The 23,094-nt window shown below is 37.2% G+C and overlaps 1 protein-coding gene across 2 annotated transcripts in view; it reads left to right on the forward strand.

Annotated features, from left to right (window-relative positions):
* Positions 1-23,094, forward strand: part of C6 (complement C6) — a 93,482-nt gene that overhangs the window by 38,699 nt on the left and 31,689 nt on the right. For both annotated transcript variants that reach the window (XM_082454513.1, XM_082454512.1), the window contains exons 8-14: positions 500-740; positions 5,326-5,448; positions 15,020-15,186; positions 17,592-17,817; positions 18,757-18,928; positions 19,264-19,375; positions 22,541-22,673. In XM_082454513.1, coding sequence (XP_082310639.1) covers positions 500-740; positions 5,326-5,448; positions 15,020-15,186; positions 17,592-17,817; positions 18,757-18,928; positions 19,264-19,375; positions 22,541-22,673 — 1,174 coding nt within the window. The remainder of the gene's footprint in view (positions 1-499; positions 741-5,325; positions 5,449-15,019; positions 15,187-17,591; positions 17,818-18,756; positions 18,929-19,263; positions 19,376-22,540; positions 22,674-23,094) is intronic.

Below are 23,094 nucleotides of genomic sequence, written 5' to 3' on the forward strand. Positions count from 1 at the left end.
GCAGGTGACATTTCCCAGACAACTGAGGCCCAGAGAATTGACCTGCTTTTCCCGAGTCTATGACAGAGCTCTGACTTGAATCTCATTGTGTAACTTCCAGTTGAAAATTTACACAATCTTTGTTCAATTATTTGCATTATCTAGGCTTTCTAAATAATAACACGGTAGGGGTGCACCCACAATTGACCATCAAGAAAGAAAGATTTACTTTTTGATACTTGATCTCTTTTTGGTAGAGAGCACCCTCAGTCACACAGTTTACATGATTGAGGTCATCTTAATCTGTTTACCATTTTGAACATCTGAGGAAAAGGTACTGGAAAAAATAAAATGAAAATTATCATTTTGTCTGTGGGAGCATGCAATGGAGAGTTAACAATTGTTGTAATGCTGTGGTTAGAATGAAGCTGATGAAAAACATTTAATGCTTGATCCCTCAAGCTTTCATTACCTTTAATAATCTTTTTCTTTTTTTAATCCTTTCTCCTCTTCCATTTAGGATTCCAGTTTTATTAGGATCTATAAAGTGATCAAAGTCTTAAATTTCACAATGAAAACTAAAGATCTGCAGCTTTCTGATGTCTTTTTGAAAGCACTTAACCATCTGCCTCTAGAATACAACTCCGCTTTATACAGCCGGATATTTGATGACTTCGGGACTCACTATTTCACCTCTGGCTCCCTGGGAGGCGTGTATGATCTCCTCTATCAGTTTAGCAAGGAAGAACTAAAGAACTCAGGTTCGCTTTCTTCAACCTTCATTTTTAACTGATAAGATAGTGTGCAATACATTTTTCTCTTTCTCTATCCTTTTAGTTCTTCTTTATTGACTTTATTTTGACCCTGCTTTATTTCCAAAATGATATGAAGAAAAACCAAAAAGTACACATTCAAGGAAATAAAATAAAAATATAAAATTCAGACAAAAAGAAGAAGGAAAAATAAATAGGCTTCACCTCTTTGGGCATCAGATTTGACCCAGAATTTCCTGACATTTAAGAACATCATAAGCTGCTCAGTAGTGGTAAACTAAAGAGAGATGCATGCCATCACCTCAAGGAAAACAAAATTTGTCTTGGAACTAAACTCTAAAAGATAATTTACTTATAGCAATTTTATAGGAGATAATAATTTTATAAAACTGTAATTACAACAAATCCACTGCTGGCAGTCTTTTATCTTTCTTTCTTTCTTTTCTTTTTTTTTTTTTTTCTTGGCCGTGCAGCTTGTGGGATCTTAGTTCCCCAACTAGGGATTGAACCCAGTCCCTCAATAGTGAAAGCACAAAGTCCTAGCCACTGGACTAATTCTTTTTCTTTTAATGATTTTAACTGAAAGTCAAGAGCAAAGGATGAAAAGCAATTAAGGGCTTGACAAGGGACTAAGTTAATATGGGCCAGAGATGCACCTATTGGTGACAAAACTTGAAACCAGATGGGAAGCACCTTCATTTGAGGAAAGGTTGCAATTTTATATCTTGGGATATAATCAGTGATATTTTTCTGCTTACATATAAAATAACAATATAAACCTTGGTTTAAAAAATAAATCTTGGTTTCTTATTACCCTAGATTGCCAATATTAATTACCATTACTTAAGTACCTTTGTATAAATTTTTCAGGCTCCTGTGTGAAATGACACAGCGTCCTTGTGATGCTTCTATCTTGAGAACATGGCTAGGAAATTGTATAATAACCAGAACCCAACTGACAGATTCCCCTAAATAAATCAGAATTCTTGATCATTTAACTTTTATACAAAAGAAATTAAGAATTTATTTTAAAAGACACCAAGCCAACTCTGAGGTCAATAGAGTTTCAATCCTTCTGTTCTTATATCTCATTATGGCAAATAGTAATGTTTAATGGGGCTTCCCTGAGTCCTTCTAAACCTTAATTGATCAGATGTCCATCATTATCTGCTTTTTAAGAGAGGAGATGTAATAAATGTCTTTGAGAAAGATTTTCAGTAAGAAGGTCTTCAAAATTTTTTGCCTTACAGAGTTACTGAAATCCAAAAGACTTATGCTGTGATGGGCTTTCCACACTGCCTGCCTCTTATGTTTCCTTACAGTTATCCTTTCCACTGGAGCAATGTTTGCTTGATGAATTTCATCAACATTTATGCTGAGCAAAAATCGTTCGGGGAAGTCTCTGGCCCTTGACTCGGTTTCATCTCACCCTTGGGATAAAATTATTCTGGTCACTGCTGCTGTAGCCGAGAATAATTTCTCACTTGATAAGCTATACTCATCATGCATTCACAGCAAAGCCTCTAAAGGCTTAGAGTTCAGGTCAGTTAAAGAACTATGTGAATCTTTAATCAACCATCCAGCATTTTAATAGTTGAAGCCCCATAACAAAAATGAAGAGTGATGAGCTATACTTTCTTCCTGAAATATTCTCACCTTCGATTTTTTTCTCTTTAACTAAAAATAGAGACTTCAGTCACAGAGGCACACATAATAAGAGAAAGAAAGGGAGTTTGAGATATAATATAAAACTGGAAATATATAACCATACACACCTATGTACACATACACACACTATATATATACATAGGATTTATAGTATGTGTATATATATTTATATTTAATATATTAAATAAGATATATATCCTTATATTCGATATTTTTATATGTAATATATATTCTTATAGTCACTAAATATGTGCATATCCATGTATATATGTACTTCTCTGAGTCACAATAATAATATTGGAGCTCAATTTTAACTGTGGTTAAGATGAAGCTCACTCAGACAGAAACAAATCTCAATAAAATGGAATTCTCCAGTGGGTGTGCTTACCTGTTTTTGCCCACTCTTCAGATGAATACATATTCTGGCCTCCTCCCTTTTGCCTCTTTTAGTCCTTCTCCCCTTACTTCTCAATAATGTAGAGTTAGAGTTTAGGCTTAGTTTTTATTTACTTTATTCAATAAGAATTATTTGCTTTATTCAATAAGAATTATATCCCTTGTCATTAATTTTTTTTTAAATGACTTGAATACTTCATAGTACTTTCTCTAGTGCAAGAAGAATAAAACAAAATTAAATTGCTTTTTATTTGCATCCCTTGATTTATTCCTCTACTGCACAGTGTCCCATAGTCAATTTAAAACCTTGAATAAAAGTTGGCATTGCTTCAGCGTGCAAGGTAAAAAGAATTTCAGGAATACAGACAGAACATTAAACAATTAAAATATCATGTTATACAAGATGGTAATTTTAAAGTCCTTTGAATGGGAAGTTATTTTCTGCTCTGAATTAGAGGAGAAAAACTATACACCCCACTATTTATCAGTATGACATTTTTGGTTGACACTGTTGACCTTTGCCCAGTCAGAGTAGCTGAGGACATTTCTGAAATACTCATCCCTGTGTCACATCAGAGGGACACTCAGGCTTGAGAGGGCAAGTGCTTCAGCATCAAGAAACTCCTGTGTCAGTGTGGATATGGGTCAGGCACAAGCTACAGGACATCTTGTGAAGAAGAAAAGGCCGGCACAGAAATTCACTGATAAAGCCTTGATATTTTGATCACTGCATGACCAACAGCATGACTCATAAGAGAGATTCATCATTCAAATCTTTAAGCATTCTCCTATAACCCTCAGCAAATGTAATTAACTAACTTTATAGTTAATTAATTATGTTATAATTAGTGAGTTGGTCACATACAATTTAATTTTCACTTAAAAATCATAGAAACCTAATGAAAGGATGAGTTATGCACCACAGACATATTAAATTCCTCACGTGGCCTAAACATTTGCCTGACCCACTTATAAGAACAATACTACCAGAAGAAAAATGAGTCGTGTTTATTCAGTCTGACCAAAACAGCCATCAAACCAAGAATTCTTTACTCCCAACCTGTAATACATTTCTTTGAATGGGTCAAACTATTGAAAAAACTGTGAAGTAGGAAGCCCCATCCCCATCTACTCAGCCTCATTCCTCGGTGATCTGCACCCTCAGGTTTGAATTTCAGCATCATACTCACATGACACATCTAGCTCTGAAAACATTCTTCCCTGCCTCTTGTAACCTGCAACCCTAAGAATCAGTATCTGATAAACTACTTTGCTTTAAGGTGCTTAAGAGCTCACATAACACCTCTATCTCTCATGAGCTTGTATTTTTCAAGGCAATTTTTAACTAAACATCAAAAAAACTGGATTCTAGTTTAGGTGTTTTGGGTACCAGGTCAGGTGACTTGGGAAGCCGTTAAAAAAAAAAAAAAGGAAACTTTTATTCTCCTCAAATCACCCCAGATAGGCAGTACCACGTTAGCCTCCAAACAGCCAGACCTATTTCTCTGTGCTCTGTCCCACTCAATCCCTGACATCCCCATCAGTTTTGAAGTCATTAAGAATAATGGCTAGCACTGGGGTGGGAAAGACTGATTCAGATACCAAAATCTTTAACAAATGATGCTTCGAAGTTTGTTAAAAGATAAGAACAATGAAGACCAAAGGAATTAGAATTGGATGTCCTGAGCTTCAGAGCATCAAGACTTTTACAAGAGTTATAAAACTGTGGAGTGTCATCCTATGAAAGCAGCACTGGGAAACTAGGAAGATATCAAGCCCAGCTCCAACTCCTAAAGAGGCTGGGAATGAGGCAGCATCAACCTCCCTTGGAGACAGCGGTGGAAATATATCAAGTATAGGCTTGAATTAAGATGAGGAGAAAGAGCGAACAGTCATCGAGGACATAAAAGAAGAGTTCATGAGTCAGGAAGTCAGAATTTCTGAGAGTAAAATGAAAGGGTTTTGGAGGTAGAGGTGGAGTGAGCAGCTAAGTCAGGGAGGGGAAGTATAGCCAAGTATGAGAATGAGTGTTCCGGGAAGAAGAGGTGACCAATGAGATTTACATTTTAGGTGGTGAACGGGAGAAGAAGTGAAATGGATTCAGTTCTCACAGAATCAGCTGTGGCCCCAAAAGAAGGCCTGACAGCAGGGCACCAAACAGAGCATGTGTTCATCTCTTGACTTGTGGGGCTATACAAGGGCAGTGGCCAGCAGGACGGGAAAGCTTAGAGATTTATTGTGTGTAGGCAACATAAAGACGTCAACATGATCCCCATGGGGGAGATGGCGGGGACTCATATATACCTCCTCTCTTCAGCATGTCCCAGGGCTTGTGAAGGACTGCCTCTGTAGTAAAAGCCATTAATCATTCGAGCTCACGGGAACTGGAGGAGTTGTGTGCTGATATGGAGCACCTGTAGCTCCCCAAGTGCCCAGAGCCTCATGTTCCTCTTCCCTGAATTCTCCATGGTACATTCTCAGGGTTTTTTGCTTGTATTCCATTTCCTAGGTTTAACGAAGGCAGAAGCCCAAAATTGCATCCGGGTTGAAACAAAGAAACGCTTCCTTTTTTTTAAGAAAACAAAAGTGGAATACCGGTGCACCACTAACAAGCTGTCAGAGAAATATGGAGGTAAGAGTGCTTTCTCTTAGCAACTTACCCAGTGCGTCCTGACTGGCAGTAATTTAAGTATCATATTGCACATGACTGTGACTATACTATTTTTCACTTTTCATTAGTTTCATTTGTTTGTCTCAGAGCCCTATGTGTGGTGGGGGAAGGGAGCAAATCAAATATTTGTACTACTTAAAAGGGGACATGGTTAAGATTTTCTTTATCTCCTATTTAGTTTGTTTAACTGAATGCACATTTATTGATTCTTCCTATCGGCCAAACTCAGTATTAAGCATTGTAAATACAGATGGGCATGAACTAGGTCTTCCAATCAAGGAACTTACAAAGTAAGGATACATATAGATAACCATTAAAAATACAGAAGATGTGGTACATATATACAATGGAATACTACTCAGCCATAAAAAAGAATGAAATAATGCCATTTGTATCAATGTGGCTGGACCTAGAGATTATTATACTAAGTGAAGTAAGTCAGACAAAGACAAATACCATATGATATCACTTCTATGTGGAATCTAATATATGATACAAGTGAACTTATTACAAAACAGAAACAAACTCATAGACATATTATAGAAAACAAACTTATGGTTATCAAATGAGAAGGAGGGGTAGAGATAAATTAGGAGTTTTAGATTAGAAGATACAAACTACTATATATAAAATAGATAAACAAGGTCTTACTGTATGGCACAGGGAACTATACTCAGTACCTTGTAATAAACCAAAAAGGAAAAGAATATGAAAAAAAATTATATATGTGTGTGTGTATATATATCCATATATATGAAAAACTGAATCACTCTGCTGTACACCAGAAACTAACACAACATTGTAAATCAACTATACTTCAATTAAAAAAAAAAACAGACAAATAAGTCGTAAGAGAAGTACATTAAAAAGGCTCAGGCAACAAAGTCAGAAACCTGAGTGCTGTCTTTGATTTCTCCCTCCCTCTTTCTAGCCTCTACATCCAATAAGTAGTCACTCCTCCTCCTTAATATTTCTCCCAGTTCTCCCCAGCTCTTCATTTCCATAGACATGCCTTTCATTCATCATTTCCAACCTGGATTACCACAGAGGCCTCCCAACTGGTTCCCTTGCCTATGGTTTTGCCTTCTTCCAATCTATTCTACACATTTTCTTTTAGAGGAATATTCTCCAAGGCAAATCTTATCATGAAACACTCATGCCTTAAACTTGTCATGGTTTCACATAGCCTTGAAGATAAGTTTCTGCATCTCTCTCTGCCTAGCTAAACTTTATGTAGTCTCCTAAATAAGTCATGCTCTCTCCTGTGCCTTGCCATTATAAATAACTCCTTCCTCTGTGTAAAATTTTCTTATTCCCTTACTCTTCTTGACTGATTGCTACTTCTGCTCAGAACAAAGGAAATCAGAATCACAAAAACTCCCAAAATATGAAGTTTATATTGTCATGGGAAGACAGCCAAGGAACAGATAATAATGTCATATTTACTATAATAATAAATAGGTAGTTTTAAATATCAGAGCCTATCAATGGTCTACATGAGGATGCCCATGTTGAGCATAAGCAAAATGAGAGCTGATCTGACAACTACACATTTGTATTATACAACCCCCAAAAAAAGAACAGTATGCAAAGCAGTCAACCTAGTAATATAAACCAAAGACTGTACAGATTCTATACAAGTTTCTCTTGCAATAGAATAATTTAATAAGAATGTGAATTCAGTAAATCAAAAGCTCAGACATGAAGACATTAAATGTAAGAATTAATTGAAAAGGAAGATTTCAAAGCTAAGGTACAAAGACAGCAAATATTGAAAAGTATCACCATTATAGTTATAAATAGACACTGCAAGTTCAAAATATAATTGTCTGAAGATAAAATTAATAAAGAAAAGATCTAAAGTAATTCATAATGAACGCAGAGAAAAAATCCAGATATTAACCATTATTAAAGAATATCTAATGGAAATGGAATGACAAATGTAATTCAATAGATGGGAATTAGTGTTCCTGAAATAGAAGTCCCAAGAAATGAAACAGAAAAACTATTTTTTTAAATATATATAAATAAATAAATATACATACATATATATATATATAAAGTCCCTGAAATAAAGGAAGAAATTCGTCTTGATTATTTGTATCAGAAATATTGTTCAAATACACAAATTCTAGTTAATTAACTAAATACAAAGATTTTTAAAATGAATTCAAGTATCCTAGCTGAAAGAACAAGTTCCCTACAGGATAACAACAAAATCTGTCTGGCGTCAGACTTCTTCTTCACAAAATGCAAAGCTACAAGATGATAGAGGAATGTCCACAAATCTCTAAAAGAGAAAAGAAAATGTGTTCATATGTAAAGGCAACAGAAAGACATCTCAAAACATGAGAGAATTCTGGAAATATTCATTCTTGAATACTTACTGAAAAAAAACTACTCGACTATAAAATCCATCCAACATAGAGATGAGAAAATGTCAAATATGAATTCTAGTTTTCACCTTGTAGGGACACTGCAAAATCAGAGACTATTGCAATAATCTCCAAACTGATTAATCAACTATCAATCCTGCCCAGCTGACACACTGCTAATATTCCTGAATTGTGTCAACTCCCCAACACAAGTTTTTAGTGCCTGGCTTATAGCAGATTCTCAACTAATGCTTATTAATCACAATGACAATTTGCCTAAAAACAAAGGCACATTTATTTTGTTTTCTGAAAGCAAAACACACTTAACAACATAGATTTGGATGGACTGGTTCAAGATGGCAGAGTAGAAGGACGTGTGCTCACTCCCTCTTGCGAGAGCACAGGAATCAAAACTAACTGCTGAAAAATCATTGATAGGAAGACACTGGAACTCATCAAAAAAGATACCCCACATCCAAACACAAAGGAGAAGCCACAATGAAACAGTAAGAGGGGCACAATTACAATACAATCAAATTCCATAACCACTGGGTAGGTGACTCACAAAGTGGAGAACAATTATACCATAGAAGTCCACCCACTAGAGTGAAGGTTCTGAGCCCCATGTCAGGCTTCCCAACCTGGGGGTCTGGCAGCAGGAGGAGGAATTTCCAGAGAATCAGACTTTGAAGGCTAGTGGGATTTGATTGCAGCACTTCAACAGGACTGGGAGAAACAGAGACTCCACTCTTGGAAGACACACACAAAGTAGTGTGTACATCAGGACCCAGGGGAAAGGAACAGTGACCCCATAGGAGACTGAACCAGACCTACTTGCTACTCTTGGAGGGTCTCCTGCAGAGGTGGTGGGCAGCTGTGGCTCACCATGGGGACAAGGACACAGGCGGCAGAAGTTCTGGGAAGTACTCCTTGGTGTGAGCCCTCCCAGAGTCCAGCATTAGCCCAACCAAAGAACCTCTAGGCTCCAGTGCTTGGTTGCCTCAGGCCAAACAACCAAAAGGGCAGGAACTCAGCCCCACCCATTAGCAGACAAGCGGATTAAAGTTTTACTGAGCTCTGCCCACCAGAGCAACACCCAGCTCTACCCACCACCAGTGCCTCCCATTAGGAAGCTTGCACAAGCCTCTTAGATAGCCTCATTCAATGGAGGACAGACAGCAGAAGCAAGAAGAACTACAATCCTGCAGCCTGTGGAACAAAAACCACATGGACAGAAAGATAGACAAAATGAAAGGGCAGGGCCTTCCCTGGTGGCACAGTGGTTAAGAATCCATCTGCCATGATATACTTAAAGTGATGAAAGGGAAGAACCTACAAGCAAGGTTACTCTACCCAGCAAGGATCTTACTCAGATTCAATGGAGAAATCAAAAGCTTTACAGACAAGCAAAAGCTAAGAAAATTCAGCACCACCAAACCAGCTCTACAACAAATGCTAAAGGAATTTCTCTAAGTGGGAAACAGAAGAGAAGAAAGGACCTACAAAAACAAACCCCCAAAAATTAAGAAAATGGTCATAGGAACATACATATCAATAATTACCTTAAACGTGAATGGATTAAATGCTCCAACCAAAAGACACAGGCTTGCTGAATGGATACAAAAACAAGACCCATATATATGTTGTCTACAAGAGACCCACTTCAGACCTAAGGACACATACAGACTGAAAGTGAGGGGATGGAAAAAGATATTCCATGCAAACAGAAATCAAAAGAAAGCTGGAGTAGCAATACTCATATCAGATAAAATAGACTTTAAAATAAAGAATGTTACAAGAGGCAAGGAAGGACACTATGCAATGATCAAGGGATCAGTCCCTTGATCCCTTGTTATATCAGAAGATGATATAACAATTATAAATATATATGCACCCAACATAGGAGCACCCCAACACATAAGGCAACTGCTAACAGCTATAAAAGAGGAAATCAACAGTAACACAGTAACAGTGGGGGACTTTAACACCTCACTTACACCAATGGACAGATCATCCTAAATGAAAATAAATAAGGAAACACAAGCTTTAAATGACACAATAGACCAGATAGATTTAATTGATATTTATAGGACATTCCACCCAAAAACAGCAGATTAAAATTTCTTCTCAAGTGCACATGGAATATCCTCCAGGATAGATCACATCTTGGGTCACAAATCAAGCCTCAGTAAATTTAAGAAAATTGAAATCATATCAAGCATCTTTTCTGACCACAACGCTATGAGATTAGAAATCAATTATAGGGAAAAAACCGTAAAAAACCAAACATATGGAGGCTAAACAATATGCTACTAAATAACCAAGAGATCACTGAAGAAATCAAAGAGGAAATCAAAAAATACCTAGAGACGAATGAAAATGAAAACACAATGATCCAAAACCTATGGGATGCAGTAAAAGCAGTTCTAAGAGGGAAGTTTATACCTATACAAGCCTACCTCAAGAAACAAGAATCATCTCAAATAAACAATCTAACCTTACACCTAAAGGAACCAGAGAAAGAAGAACAAACAAAACCCAACGTTAGCAGAAGGAAAGAAATCATAAAGATCAGAGCAGACATAAATGAATTAGAAACAAAGAAAACAATAACAAAGATCAATAAAACTAAAAGCTGGTTCTTTGAAAGGGTAAACTAAATTGATAAACCTTTAGCCAGACTCATCAAGAAAAAGAGGGAGATTACTCAAATCAATAAAATTAGAAATGAAAAAGGAGAAGTTACAATGGACATGGCAGAAATACAAAGCATCCTAAGAGACTACTACAAGCAACTCTATGCCAATAAAAAGGACAGCCTGGAAGAAATGGACAAATTCTTAGAAAGGTATAACTTTCCAAGACTGAACCAGGAAGAAATAGAAAATATGAACAAACTAATCACAAAGAATGAAATTGAAACTGTGATTAAAAACCTTCCAACAAAAAAAGTCCAAGACCAGATGGCTTCACAGGTGAGTTGTATCAAACATTTAGAGAAGAGCTAACACCCATCATTCTCAAACTCTTCCAAAAAATTGCAGAGGAAGGAACACTCCCAAACTCACTCTACGAGGCCACCATCACTCTGATACCAAAACCAGACAAAGATACTACAAAAAAAGAAAATTAGAGACCAATATCACTGATGAATATAGATGCAAAAATCCTCAGCAAAATACTAGTAAACAGAATCCAACAACACATTAAAAGAATCATACACTATGATCAAGTGGGATTTATCCCAGGGATGCATGGATTCTTCAATATATGCAAATCAATCAATGTGATACACCATATTAACAAACTGAAGAATGAAAACCATATGATCATCTCAGTAGATGCAGAAAAAAACTCTTGACAAAATTCAACACCCATTTATGATAAAAACTCTCCAGAAGGTGGGCATAGAGGGAAACTACTTCAACATAATAAAAGCCATATATGACAAACCCACAGCAAACATCATGCTCAATGGTGAAAAACTGAAAGCATTTCCTCTAAGATCAGGAACAAGACAAGGATGTCCACTGTTGCCACTATTATCAAACATAGGTTTGGAAGTCCTATCCATGGCAATCAGAAAAAAAAAAGAAATAAAAGCAATACAAATTGGAAAAGAAGTAAAACTGTCACTGTTGCAGATGACATCATACTATACATAGATAATCCAACAGATGCCACCAGAAAACTATTAGAGCTAATCAATGAATTTGGTAAAGTTGCAGGGTACAAAATTAATGCACAGAAATCTCTTGCATTCCTATACATTAACAACAAAAGATCAGAAAGAGAAATTAAGGAAACAATCCCATTCACCATTGCAACAAAAAGAATAAAAAACCTAGGAATAAACCTACTTAAGGAGACAAAAGACCTGTACTCAGACAACTCTAAGACACTGATGAAAGAAATCAAAGATAAGACAAAGAGATGGAGAGATATACCATGTCCTTGGAATGGAAGAATCAATATTGTGAAAATGACTATACCACCCAAAGCAATCTACAGTTTCAATGCAATCCCTATCAAATTACCAAAGGCATTTTTTACAGAACTAGAACAAAAAATCTTAAAATTTGTATGGAGACACAAAAGACCCCAAATAGCCAAAGCAGTCTTGAGGGAAACAAATGGAGCTGGAGGAATCAGACTTCCTGACTTCAGACTATACTACAAAGCTATGGTAATCAAGACAGTATGGTACTGGCACAAAAACAGAAACATAGATCAATGGAACAGGATAGAAACCCAGAGATAAACCCCTGCACCTTTGGTCAACTAACCTATGACAAAGGAGGCAAGGATATACAATGGAGAAAAGACAACCCTTCAATAAGTGGTGCTGAGAAAACTGGACAGCTACATGTAAAAGAATGAAATTAGGACCCTCCCTAACACCATACACAAAAATAAACTCAAAATGGATTAAAGACCTAAATGTAAGACCAGACACTGTAAAATTTTTAGAGGAAGACATAGGAAGAACACTCTTCGACATAAATCACAGTGAGATCTTTTGTGACCCACCTCCTAGAGTAATGGAAATAAAAACAAAAATAAACAAATGGAACCTACTGAAACTTAAAACCTTTGGCAAAGCAAAGGAAACTACAAACTAGACAAAAAGACAACCCTCAGAATAGGAGAAAATATTTGGAAACGAATCAACGGACAAAGGATTAATCTCCAAAATATATAAACAGCTCATGCAGCTCAATATTAAAAAAACAAACAACCCAATTAAAAAATGTGCAGAAGACCTAAATAGACATTTCTCCAAAGAAGACATACAGTTGGCCAAGAGGCACATGAAAAGATGCTCAACATCACTAATTATTAGAGAAATGCAAATCAAAACTACAAAGAGGTATCACCTCACGCCAGTTAGAATGGGCATCGTCAGAAAATGTACAAACAACAAATGCTGGAAAGGGTGTGGAGAAAAGGGAACCCTCTTGCACTGTTGGTGGGAATGTAAATTAATACAGCCACTATGGAGAACAGTATGGAGGTTCCTTAAAAAACTGAAAATAGGATTACCATATACCCAGCAATCCCACTTCTGGGCATATACCCAGAGAAAACCATAATTCACAAAGACACATGCACCCCAGTGTTCATTGCAGCACTGTTTACAATAGCCAGGTCATGGAAGCAACCTAAATGCCCATCAACAGACAAATGGATAAAGAAGATGTGGTGCATATAGACAATGGAATATTACTCAGCCATAAAAAGGAACGAAATTGGGGCTTTTGCAGAGGTGTGAATGGACCTAGAGACTGTCATACAGAGTGAAGTAAGTCAGAAAGAGAAAAACAAATATCGTATATTAACGCATATATGTGGAATCTAGAAAAATGGTACAGATGAACCAGTTTGTAAGGCAGAAATAGAGACACAGATGTAGAGAACAAACATATGGACACCAAGGGGGGAAAGCGCTGGGGGGTGGGGAGGATGAATTGGGAGATTGGGATTGACATATATACACTAATATGTATAAAATAGTAAGTAATAAAAACCTGCTGTATAAAAAAATAAAAATAAAAATAAACCTTAGATTTGTCTATTTCTAACCCTGAACTACTTTGATTAAATCATTTGACTCCAAACTTTTATAATCTGTAATGGTACTATTAAATTTTTTTGAGGATATATCCCTAATATATGTATACTTACTAACAAATGTTTATAAGTATATTATTCTAAAAATACATTATGGACAAAAATATATACGAGTGTAGAAAATAGAAAATATCAAAAGATAATCTATATGAAATAAACAGAATTTTTCCTTGTCTTGCTCATATCATAATGATAATACTTCATAAAATTCCTTAAAATCTTTGATATGTTTTGAGAGTGCCTTGCTGTCAAACTCATGTTGTGATTGATGAGAAGCTTGTGGAAGAAATAGAAGTGTCTGTTCTTCCTTCTATTAGTTGTTTTCCTTATGTTTACACTGTTGGTATCATCTTCAGTCTGCATTTTCTTTCTGGAATCCTTTTAAGCAATTTATTCACTTGTAAGCATTCTGTTCGAAGTAGCTAATAGAATAGTAAATAGACTTAACTAGTTCTTTCTTCAGTGTCCCATGCTTATCATATATAGCTCTTACCAGTGTCAATCCATTTATGACATATATCAATCTGCATGTCAGAGTCACTGTCAATAGGTATATGATATATTGGCAAATAATAATTTATCCCTTATTTTTTCATAGAGAGAGTATTTCACCCATTGTTCTAATCATCCTAGACTCTCTTACTGTAGAATTTCTAAACAGTTAGGGGCATGGCTGATCCTTACTGACACTCCAGAACAGACACCAGATTAATGCCATTAACTATTACCCATATCATTAGCCTCTTTTCCATTTGATTTTATTTCTCACTATAATTTCTTATTGCTCAGTTTCTACCCATATTAAAGACACCATTAGTTAAGAGGAACTGTTTTGAAAATTTATATGAAAGATCTGTGCTGTATAGAGTAAATGCCAGTACCTCTAAAGCAACATTGTGCCAACTTTTAACTTGAGGTTTAATTTTTTTTTTTTTTTGGTTAGTTGTACTTTTACTCCTGTCTTTAAGCTTAAAGGTATTCTATCAATATTTTTCTGTAATTGTAGTCAGTTATGGCATGGCAGTCAACTGACTGGGTACCAGAAACCATGTGGTTTATGTTATTCCGGGGGCCCAAGACATATGCCCATATAAGTCAAAAGTGGGAGGCTTGGCATCAAAGAGCAGGAGACAGAGTCCTCAGGCTTTGGGCTACATCTGCATCCCAGCACCCCTCCTCCCCCTTAGTATCCATGTGTTCCAGGCCAAATTACTTCTGGCTTCAATGTCCATGTTTATAACACCTACTGCTCCGGGTTGTTATGAGAATTACATAAATAATGAGTGCAGAGTGCCTGGTATACACGTGTTGCTTAATAAATGGTAGCTGTTGGCACTATTATTATCATTTCTATTATTAAACTCCCTATAGGGACAAGAGGTGTGTTCCCTTGCTTTTCACTTAGTTTACTTAATGGAGCTACATGACTCTACCATCTGCTTCTTTCTCCTGTGCAAATAGGCTTTGCTTTCAAGTTTGAATTTGCAATAAAATTAAACGAGTAATTTTCTTGAAATACCTTGCAGGTTCGTTTATGCAGGGATCAGAGAAATCCATATCCCTGGTTCAAGGCGGGAGGAGTGAGTATGCAGCGGCTTTGGCGTGGGAGAAAGGGAGCTCTGGTCCAGAAGAGAAGACATTTTCTGAGTGGTTAGAATCAGTGAAGGAAAATCCTACTGTGATTGACTTTAAGGTAAGATTGAAAAACATTATGGGTAAGAGCTAAAGCAGTTCTCTGGCAGCCCAAACTGTACATCACACAATTCCTTTTCCATTTTCTTCTCAGATGATAAAAGAAATGTCTTTCTTTAGTATTCACAACATACCTTTTTAAAAAACATTAAATTACACATCTCTTGTTTTTGCTGTTCAAACAAGCATTCTGTAGTACAGCGTTTAGAATTCCCAGCACACATTAAATACCAGAAGAGGGAGTTTAGTGCGTGAAACTGCCTAAACTTACCTGGAGTAGTGTTCTACTCCCCGTGCATGTAATAAATTTGATTTCTGTATTTTTCTTGCAATTCTTTATTTGATGAGCCCTCCTAAATCTTCATTTATAGCTCTGTGGGATAAATGGGATTTTAGACACATTTGATTTTCTGTTTCTCTCACCATTGATTAAATTTACCAGTCTTATATTTGTTGTAATTACATTAAAGGGTGATTTTTATTAGGTATGAAATACTTTGTCCACAAATCACTCATATGCTACTTTGAGCCAGTTTTGCCTAAAACATAAGCACATTTTAAAAAGCCCCTTAAGGAGCTATTCTGCTCATTTCATTTAAATGAATATAAAGGAGTTCAATCATCATGAAGGTAGAATGATTTACATGTAGCGTGAAGATACTTGGAGCTCTACAGGTTATGGTAGGAAAATGAGGTCCAGTTGCCCATCTGGGCACTTGTGAGTCATACACTGTACTAGAGGGTCATTCCTCTGAGGTTTTAAAATGTTAATTAAAATGAGCCCTGGAAGACCTAAATAGACACTTCTCCAAAGAAGATATACAGATTGCCAACAAACACATGAAAGGATGCTCAACATCCCTAATCATCAGAGAAATGCAAGTCAAAACTACAATGAGGTATCACCTCACACTGCTCAGAATGGCCATCATCAAAAAATCTACAAACAATAAATGCTGGAGAGGGTGTGGAGAAAAGGGAACCCTCTTGCACTGTTGGTGGGAATGTAAATTGATACAGCCACTATGGAGAACAGTATAGAGGTTCCTTAAAAAACTAAAAATAGAACTACCATACAGCCCAGCAATCCCACTACTGGGCATATACCCTGAGAAAACCATAGTTCAAAAAGAGTCATGTACCAAAATGTTCATTGCAGCACTATTTACAATAGCCAGGACATGGAAGCAACCTAAGTGTCCATCAACAGATGAATAGATAAAGAAGAGGTGGCACACATATACAATGGAATATTACTCAGCCATAAAAAGAAATGAAATTGAGTTATTTGTAGTGAGGTGGATGGACCTAGAGTCTGTCATACAGAGTGAAGTAAGTCAGAAAGAGAAAAACAAATACCATATGCTAACACATATATATGGAATTAAAACAAAAAAAAAGGTTCTGAAGAACCTAGAGGCAGGACAGGGATAAAGACACAGACGAAGAGAATGGACTTGAGGACACAGGGAGGGGGAAGGGTAAGCTGGGACAAAGTGAGAGAGTGGCATGGACATATATACACTACCAAATGTAAAATAGATAGCTAGTGGGAAGCAGCCGCATAGCACAGGGAGATCAGCTCGGTGTTTTGTGACCACCTAGAAGGGTGGGATAGGGAGGGTGAGAAGGAGATGCAAGAGGGATGGGATATGGGGATATATGTATATGTGTAGCTGATTCACTTTGTTATAAAGCAGAAACTAACACACCATTGTAAAGCAATTATACTCCAATAAAGATGTTTAAAAAAAAAATGAGCCCTGATTTTGTGTTAGCTCCATATTTGTTACTGTAATTCTTCTACTGATCCTACCAGCAAGTTCATTTCTCTATTTTGTCTCTCCACATTTTCTCATCTGGTTCCACCAAAAACCAGTAGCACTGTCCCTGGAAAAACAAAGAACACTGAAAGCCTCTCTTCACCCTTTCCAGATTTTTCTCCTTGAGTCAAACTTGATGAGCCTTCAGCAAAGCATTCCTGAGCCGCCTAACTCTTGGTCACTTTTCTCAGTACTTTGATGCGTGCATTTGATGCTTAATAAACAAGTCGATGTAAGTCCAAGTAAGCGACACCTCATGTGAGGCTTCCTCCATAGTAGAATTCCGGGGAAAGTAATCTCCAGATACTTTACACCTGCCATGCTTTAGGGACAACAGAAGCCAGCTAACCTTGCAGATAGCTACTCTACCCACTGTAGAAGGGAAAGAACCTCCCCCGCCCTCATGGGGAGGGCTTTTCTCCACTAGTCCAATCGACAGATATACCATATTCTACAACAATCCCTTTGAAGTGTGGGATTTTCCAGATCTTGCCTCTCATTCCACGAGAATTGGGCGATGATGGCAACCTATGCCAAAGAGATGTGATTCTGACTGGACCTCCTCTCTCCCATCTGCTCTTAGCTTGCTCCCATCACAGACCTGGTAAGAAATATCCCCTGTGCGGTGACAAGACGGAACAACCTCAGGAGAGCTTATCAAGAATATGCAGCCAAGTTTGACCCCTGCCAATGTGCTCGATGCCCTAATAACGGCCACCCCACGCTCTCAGGGACCGAATGTCTGTGCGTGTGCCAAAGTGGCACCTACGGTGAGAACTGTGAGAGGCGCTCTCCGGATTACAAATCTAGTAAGTGTCAGTAACTTGCTATGAGGTAGGAAGCTTTCCCCTCCCAAAGGTATTGTAGGTTGGTCAATGAAAACAACAAAACAAAACAAAACTTCTCTGCATAAGAGAACTGCATAAGCAATTTCCACCTTATGCAAACTCACAAGGAAAATAGGCCTGGAGAAAGTTAGACTCAAAGGTCAAACAGTCCTGGTGTGAATCTCAGCTGTAACCTACCAGCTATGTGACCTTGGGAAAGTCACCTAACCTCTCTATGCCTCAATCTGTTCATCCATAAAATGGGGATAATGCCACTATATACCCAAAGATTATATATGTATATATATATATATATATATATATATATATATATATATATATATATATATAGCACAATGCCTATAACATAAAATAAATAAAATAATAAAACACACTATAAAGTAAAATATGTGATGCTCTTGTTATAAACCTCTTGTGCATTATAATGTAGAATGAGAGTGGCTTGTAGTAAGGGATAAATTAAGACACAACCAAAGTTTTCATACAGGACCAAGCAATGTTCATGGTTACCTCTAACCCTCCTTAGAAAGAGGATATGTCATGGGAGTAAGAATATAGTCTATTACCTTTAAAAATGTAATTTTATATATATTCTATTTGGAAGAAGTTCACATGTATGCATGTATTTATGAATATATGTATGTGTGTGATATGTTGCTGATAGTTGAAAACGATTCATAGTTGTTGCCATTTTATTCAGGCTGTGGGAACAGGAAAGGGAAATCAGGTGATACGTCAGGCCCTTTGCGCAGATAATTTCTTTTAATCCTCACAGTAACCCTATGATATTCCGCAAAGGCTCCCACAGCTAAACTGTGAGGAAGCCCAGCTGACCTGGCTTCAAAGCCCCAATTCTCCCAGAGGCACCATGATCGGTGGGTGGGTCTTCCTGTGTTCCAGATGCTGTAGACGGGAACTGGGGCTGCTGGTCTTCCTGGAGCACGTGTGATGCTACTTACAAGAGATCGAGAACCCGAGAATGCAACCACCCTGCCCCCCAGCAAGGAGGGAAAAGCTGTGAGGGGGAGAGGCGGCAAGAGGAGCACTGCACATTTTCCATAATGCAGAACGAGTAAGGATGGGTATGGGGAGAGAGCGGAGCATCTCCCCCGACACCGCTACTAAACTAGACAGTTAAGATATTTATTTTCTTACTGCTAAGTAAAGAAATGATTAGAATTTTACCTATTCCAACACAACATATCAGTGAGGTGTTAGATCAGCTGCTACCCCTTTTCCTCTCTGTTTTCTCTCTTTTTTAAATGTATTATATACATATATATATATACACACATATATAATGTGTACATACGCGTGCATATATGTATATACATAAACATGTAAATGTGTGTGTATATATATACACATATTTATTGTCTTATACACACGTTTATTTTTCCCTTTTAGTGGACAACCATGCATCAGTGATGATGAGGAAGTGAAAGAAATAGACCTCCCTGAATTAGAATCAGATTCAGGGTGTCCTCAACCAGTCCCTCCAGAAAATGCATTTATCCGGGTAAGCATCCTGAGCTTTACTTTAGGTTTGGAATCCAAAAAATAGAACTTAAGAAACATGCACTTTCTTTTATTTAGAGTTATTTTTTTCTTAGTTTAATAACCTGTTGACTTAAAAAGTAAAAAAGGAATATTTAGAAAGGCTCCATCACTTTTCCCTGTGAATTCCCTGGAGGTGTCCTCATAGCTGGTTGTTAGACCAAACTAACACACACACTATTGTGTGCCTTGGCACTACGAACTCGTGTGGCGGTACATTTATGTGAGCGGAGAATGGTTTGGATGACTTCTGTAGGAATCTGCAACTAAGATCTGACTGTTTATTTCTGAATCTGAGCCAACTAACCCCCTATCTAAGGCACGTTATCAGAGAAACAAGCTAGTCTTGACTGTAACATAGGAGGTGTTGAGTCTGTAATGGCTTTTTAGGTTAAAACCTATAGAATTCTTAAGCAGTCAGTACAGTTTTAATACCTTTTAATTTTACCTTTTTTCATTAAACCACTATATGTTTCTATGATTTAAAAACAACTAAATACTTTTTGTTTGACAGTTCTGTGGCTTTAGATATAAACTTTCAGGAGATAAATAATATTTAAAATTGATCACAGGAGGCATGTGTCCTAATCAATTTTACCTTTTTTTAAAAAAGTTTCCCTTTCTTAAACCCAGTAAAGCCTTTAACTTGTTTCCAACTGTATCATATTTATGATCAAAAATCAATAACCCTCGATTCTCCAGGGCCAGCAAATAAATATCCATGGAGCATAGTCTGGGCTAGTGTATCTTCCCTGTTCATTCATCTTCTGTTCATGTATAAGGTACCAGGCCTAAAGGTGTGAGGGGGAGGAAATATTTTGGAGGGGGAGTAATGTCAATTAGTCTTTACTCTAGAACCAGAGATTCTCATACTCCAGATGCACTAGAGGCTAGTCTTGAGCAGGGCCCAGAAACTTCCATAACTAACAAGATCCCTGGTAATACCGATGCTGCTAGGTCAGAAGTCACACTATGGGAACAAATCCTTTAGAATAAGAGTTAGCAAACTATGGCCCACAGACCAAATCTGGCCTGCCCTCTGTATTCTTTTCTTTTCTTTTTTTAATGAAATTTATTGGAACACAACCACATTCCTTTGTTTACATAATGATCATAGCTGTTTTGTGTAACTGTGACACAAGGTGACAGACACTGCCTGACCTGCAATTGATGATCAAGGCCCTTTATAGAAAAAGTTTTCCAGTCCCTGCCCTACAACAGTATCCTCAGAATTACATTTTGTCAGATCCAGATACCTAAATAATTTTTAATCCGTTTGTGCCAGCTGCTTAAATAAAGTATTAAAATGATTGACATTCTAATTTTAAAAACACACAAAGGGTTTAAACAGTGATTCATTCCTCTAATGACTCTTTACAAAATTAGATTGTATGTTTCCTTTTCCATGAATAAGTTCACTCCTTGTTTTAATTTGCTCTTTATTAAAGGCCTAATTCCTACCTGACGATAGTTTTTGCTCAAAAGTAATACAATTTTAACTTTTCCTAATGAGTAATTTCTAGATTCCTAATAGCAAAATGCCCCTATATGGAGTCAAACAGAGGCTGGTATGCCTCATTCCAGGCTAGAGCAATCATGTCATTGCATGTGAAGATATCTTTTTAGTGACCAAGACACAAGTCCTCATTGGCAAGTGACAGTGACTTTGGGTAAGGGTCCTTGTTTAGTCAGTCTAGCAGATACGTCGGACAAAGCTTGATGGTTGCAACATACACTTATACGTTATAGCTTCATAAAAGAAATGGAAGCAGAAGTTTATGACAATAATTTATTTCAGGATGAAGGTGCAGGAAAAATGTGCAGCCTTTGAATAAAACATCTAGATCATTAATACTAGTCACCATGCCATTTCCCTTGGAAACACAGCCATACCCATAATAACCAAAGATGGAATGCTCTTTTTTGTATTCAGGAAATTAATCATCTTCTAGGAGAAAAGTTGAATCACGTGGCCAAGTAATAACAGATGTTGACGATTGAGCCTTCACCTCCCTCAAAATTCCCAACTTCGATTCTCAGAGAATAATTTCCTAGTCAATTCTTTGTACTTGTCTCCCACTCAGTAAGGAAAGAGTTACATTGCTTTTACATTACTGTCTTCCTAAGAAGGAGAGTGTTTTGCATTTTTTCCAGCAAAGAGTTATTAAGCCCCGTATAAAGGTTTGTGAGGGGAGACCTGGTAATAGAAGTGCCACTCAAGTGTAGGGACGGGGATGATAAATGTGATAAACATAAATTAGAGCTTTGTACAAGTTTCCCCCCAAAACTGAAAGGATGGTACACCCGATGAAGCTGGGGAAATGAAAGAGATTTTCCACAGAGGAAGTTCTATTTGAGTTGGGTCTTGAGAGAATGGAAGAGACAAGATGTTGAGGATAGAGGGAACAGCCAGGTAAAGACAGGGAGGCATGAAAGAGAGTATTATGTGCAAAGAATAGCAGATGGCTTTGTTTTGCTAGAGCATAGGTTCTATGGGAGGAAATGGCAAGAGGTGAGGATGGGAAAGTGGGTTAAATCTCATATTCCAAGCTAAGAATATAAAACCCATCTTAACTTTAAAATCTTTCAGTGAACCCCAAATGCCAGGAGTTGTACTTTAATTACACATTAACTGGGACAGCATATGATGACCAATAGGTTATTAGTAACACTTTCAAATGATTTGTAGTCAATGTGTTACCATAACATCTGCATATATTTTCTGCGTATGCAGGATACATTTTTTATTCCATTTATAGCCACTACAGGATACATATATAGTTTTCTTTTTCTTGCAATAGTAAGCCATCTCATCTACAGAGGGGAGCAAGTTATTAATTAAAATAAATATATATATTCTAATCAATTTAAGCAGCAATATGGAAGACGGTTTAGAAGAGGGACCAATTAGATAGTTGTCCTGGTAAGAGACAATACATGCTGTGAGCAAAGACAATGATGATGACAAAGGAAAGGAGAGAATTTTGAGAGATATTTAGAAGTAGAAATTGAGTAGACTCTGAGTAGATACAGGATTGAAGGAACAGAAAGAATCCAGGAGGACCCCAAGGTGTTTGAAGGTATTATTCATAACTTAGTAATGTGCTGATTTCTGTTTTAATTCTAGAATGAAAAGAAACTGTACTCCGTTGGGGAAGAAGTGGAAATCATATGCCTTACTGGTTTCAAACCTGTTGGATACCAGTACTTCAGCTGCTTACCAGACAGAACCTGGAGGCGAGGAGATGTGGAATGCCGACGTGAGAACTGGGCAGGCCTTCCACATGACTCCTCTAGAGAATGGATGTGCCCCAAATAAATAGAGCAAAGTCACACCCTTAGATTAGTACACTTTAATATTTTAGTAACTCTGGTGAAAAGGTTTAGTAAGGCAGAAAGTAGGATTCATCTGCTCAAATTAGATTTCAAACTATCTTCATAGTTTAGTTTTCCTGCCTCTGCGTATTAGCAGGACCGTGAGGCATGTGCTTGAGAAGAAATCTGGGAAGTCTGCTAACTGCATCTAACCACAGGCATCTGCCTCGCCCGATGTACAAAGAGATGCGAAATAATGAGTCCCAGGAAGCTGATACTTACACTCTTTTTGTATCAGAGATGGGATTTTTTGTGAAATGCAATTTTCTCCTTGGAGCACACCCAAATCCTTTGCCCAAAGAGAGA

Source organism: Balaenoptera physalus, assembly GCF_965194825.1.
Source record: "Balaenoptera physalus genome assembly, chromosome: 3".
NCBI classification, from domain to species: Eukaryota; Metazoa; Chordata; class Mammalia; order Artiodactyla; family Balaenopteridae; genus Balaenoptera; species Balaenoptera physalus.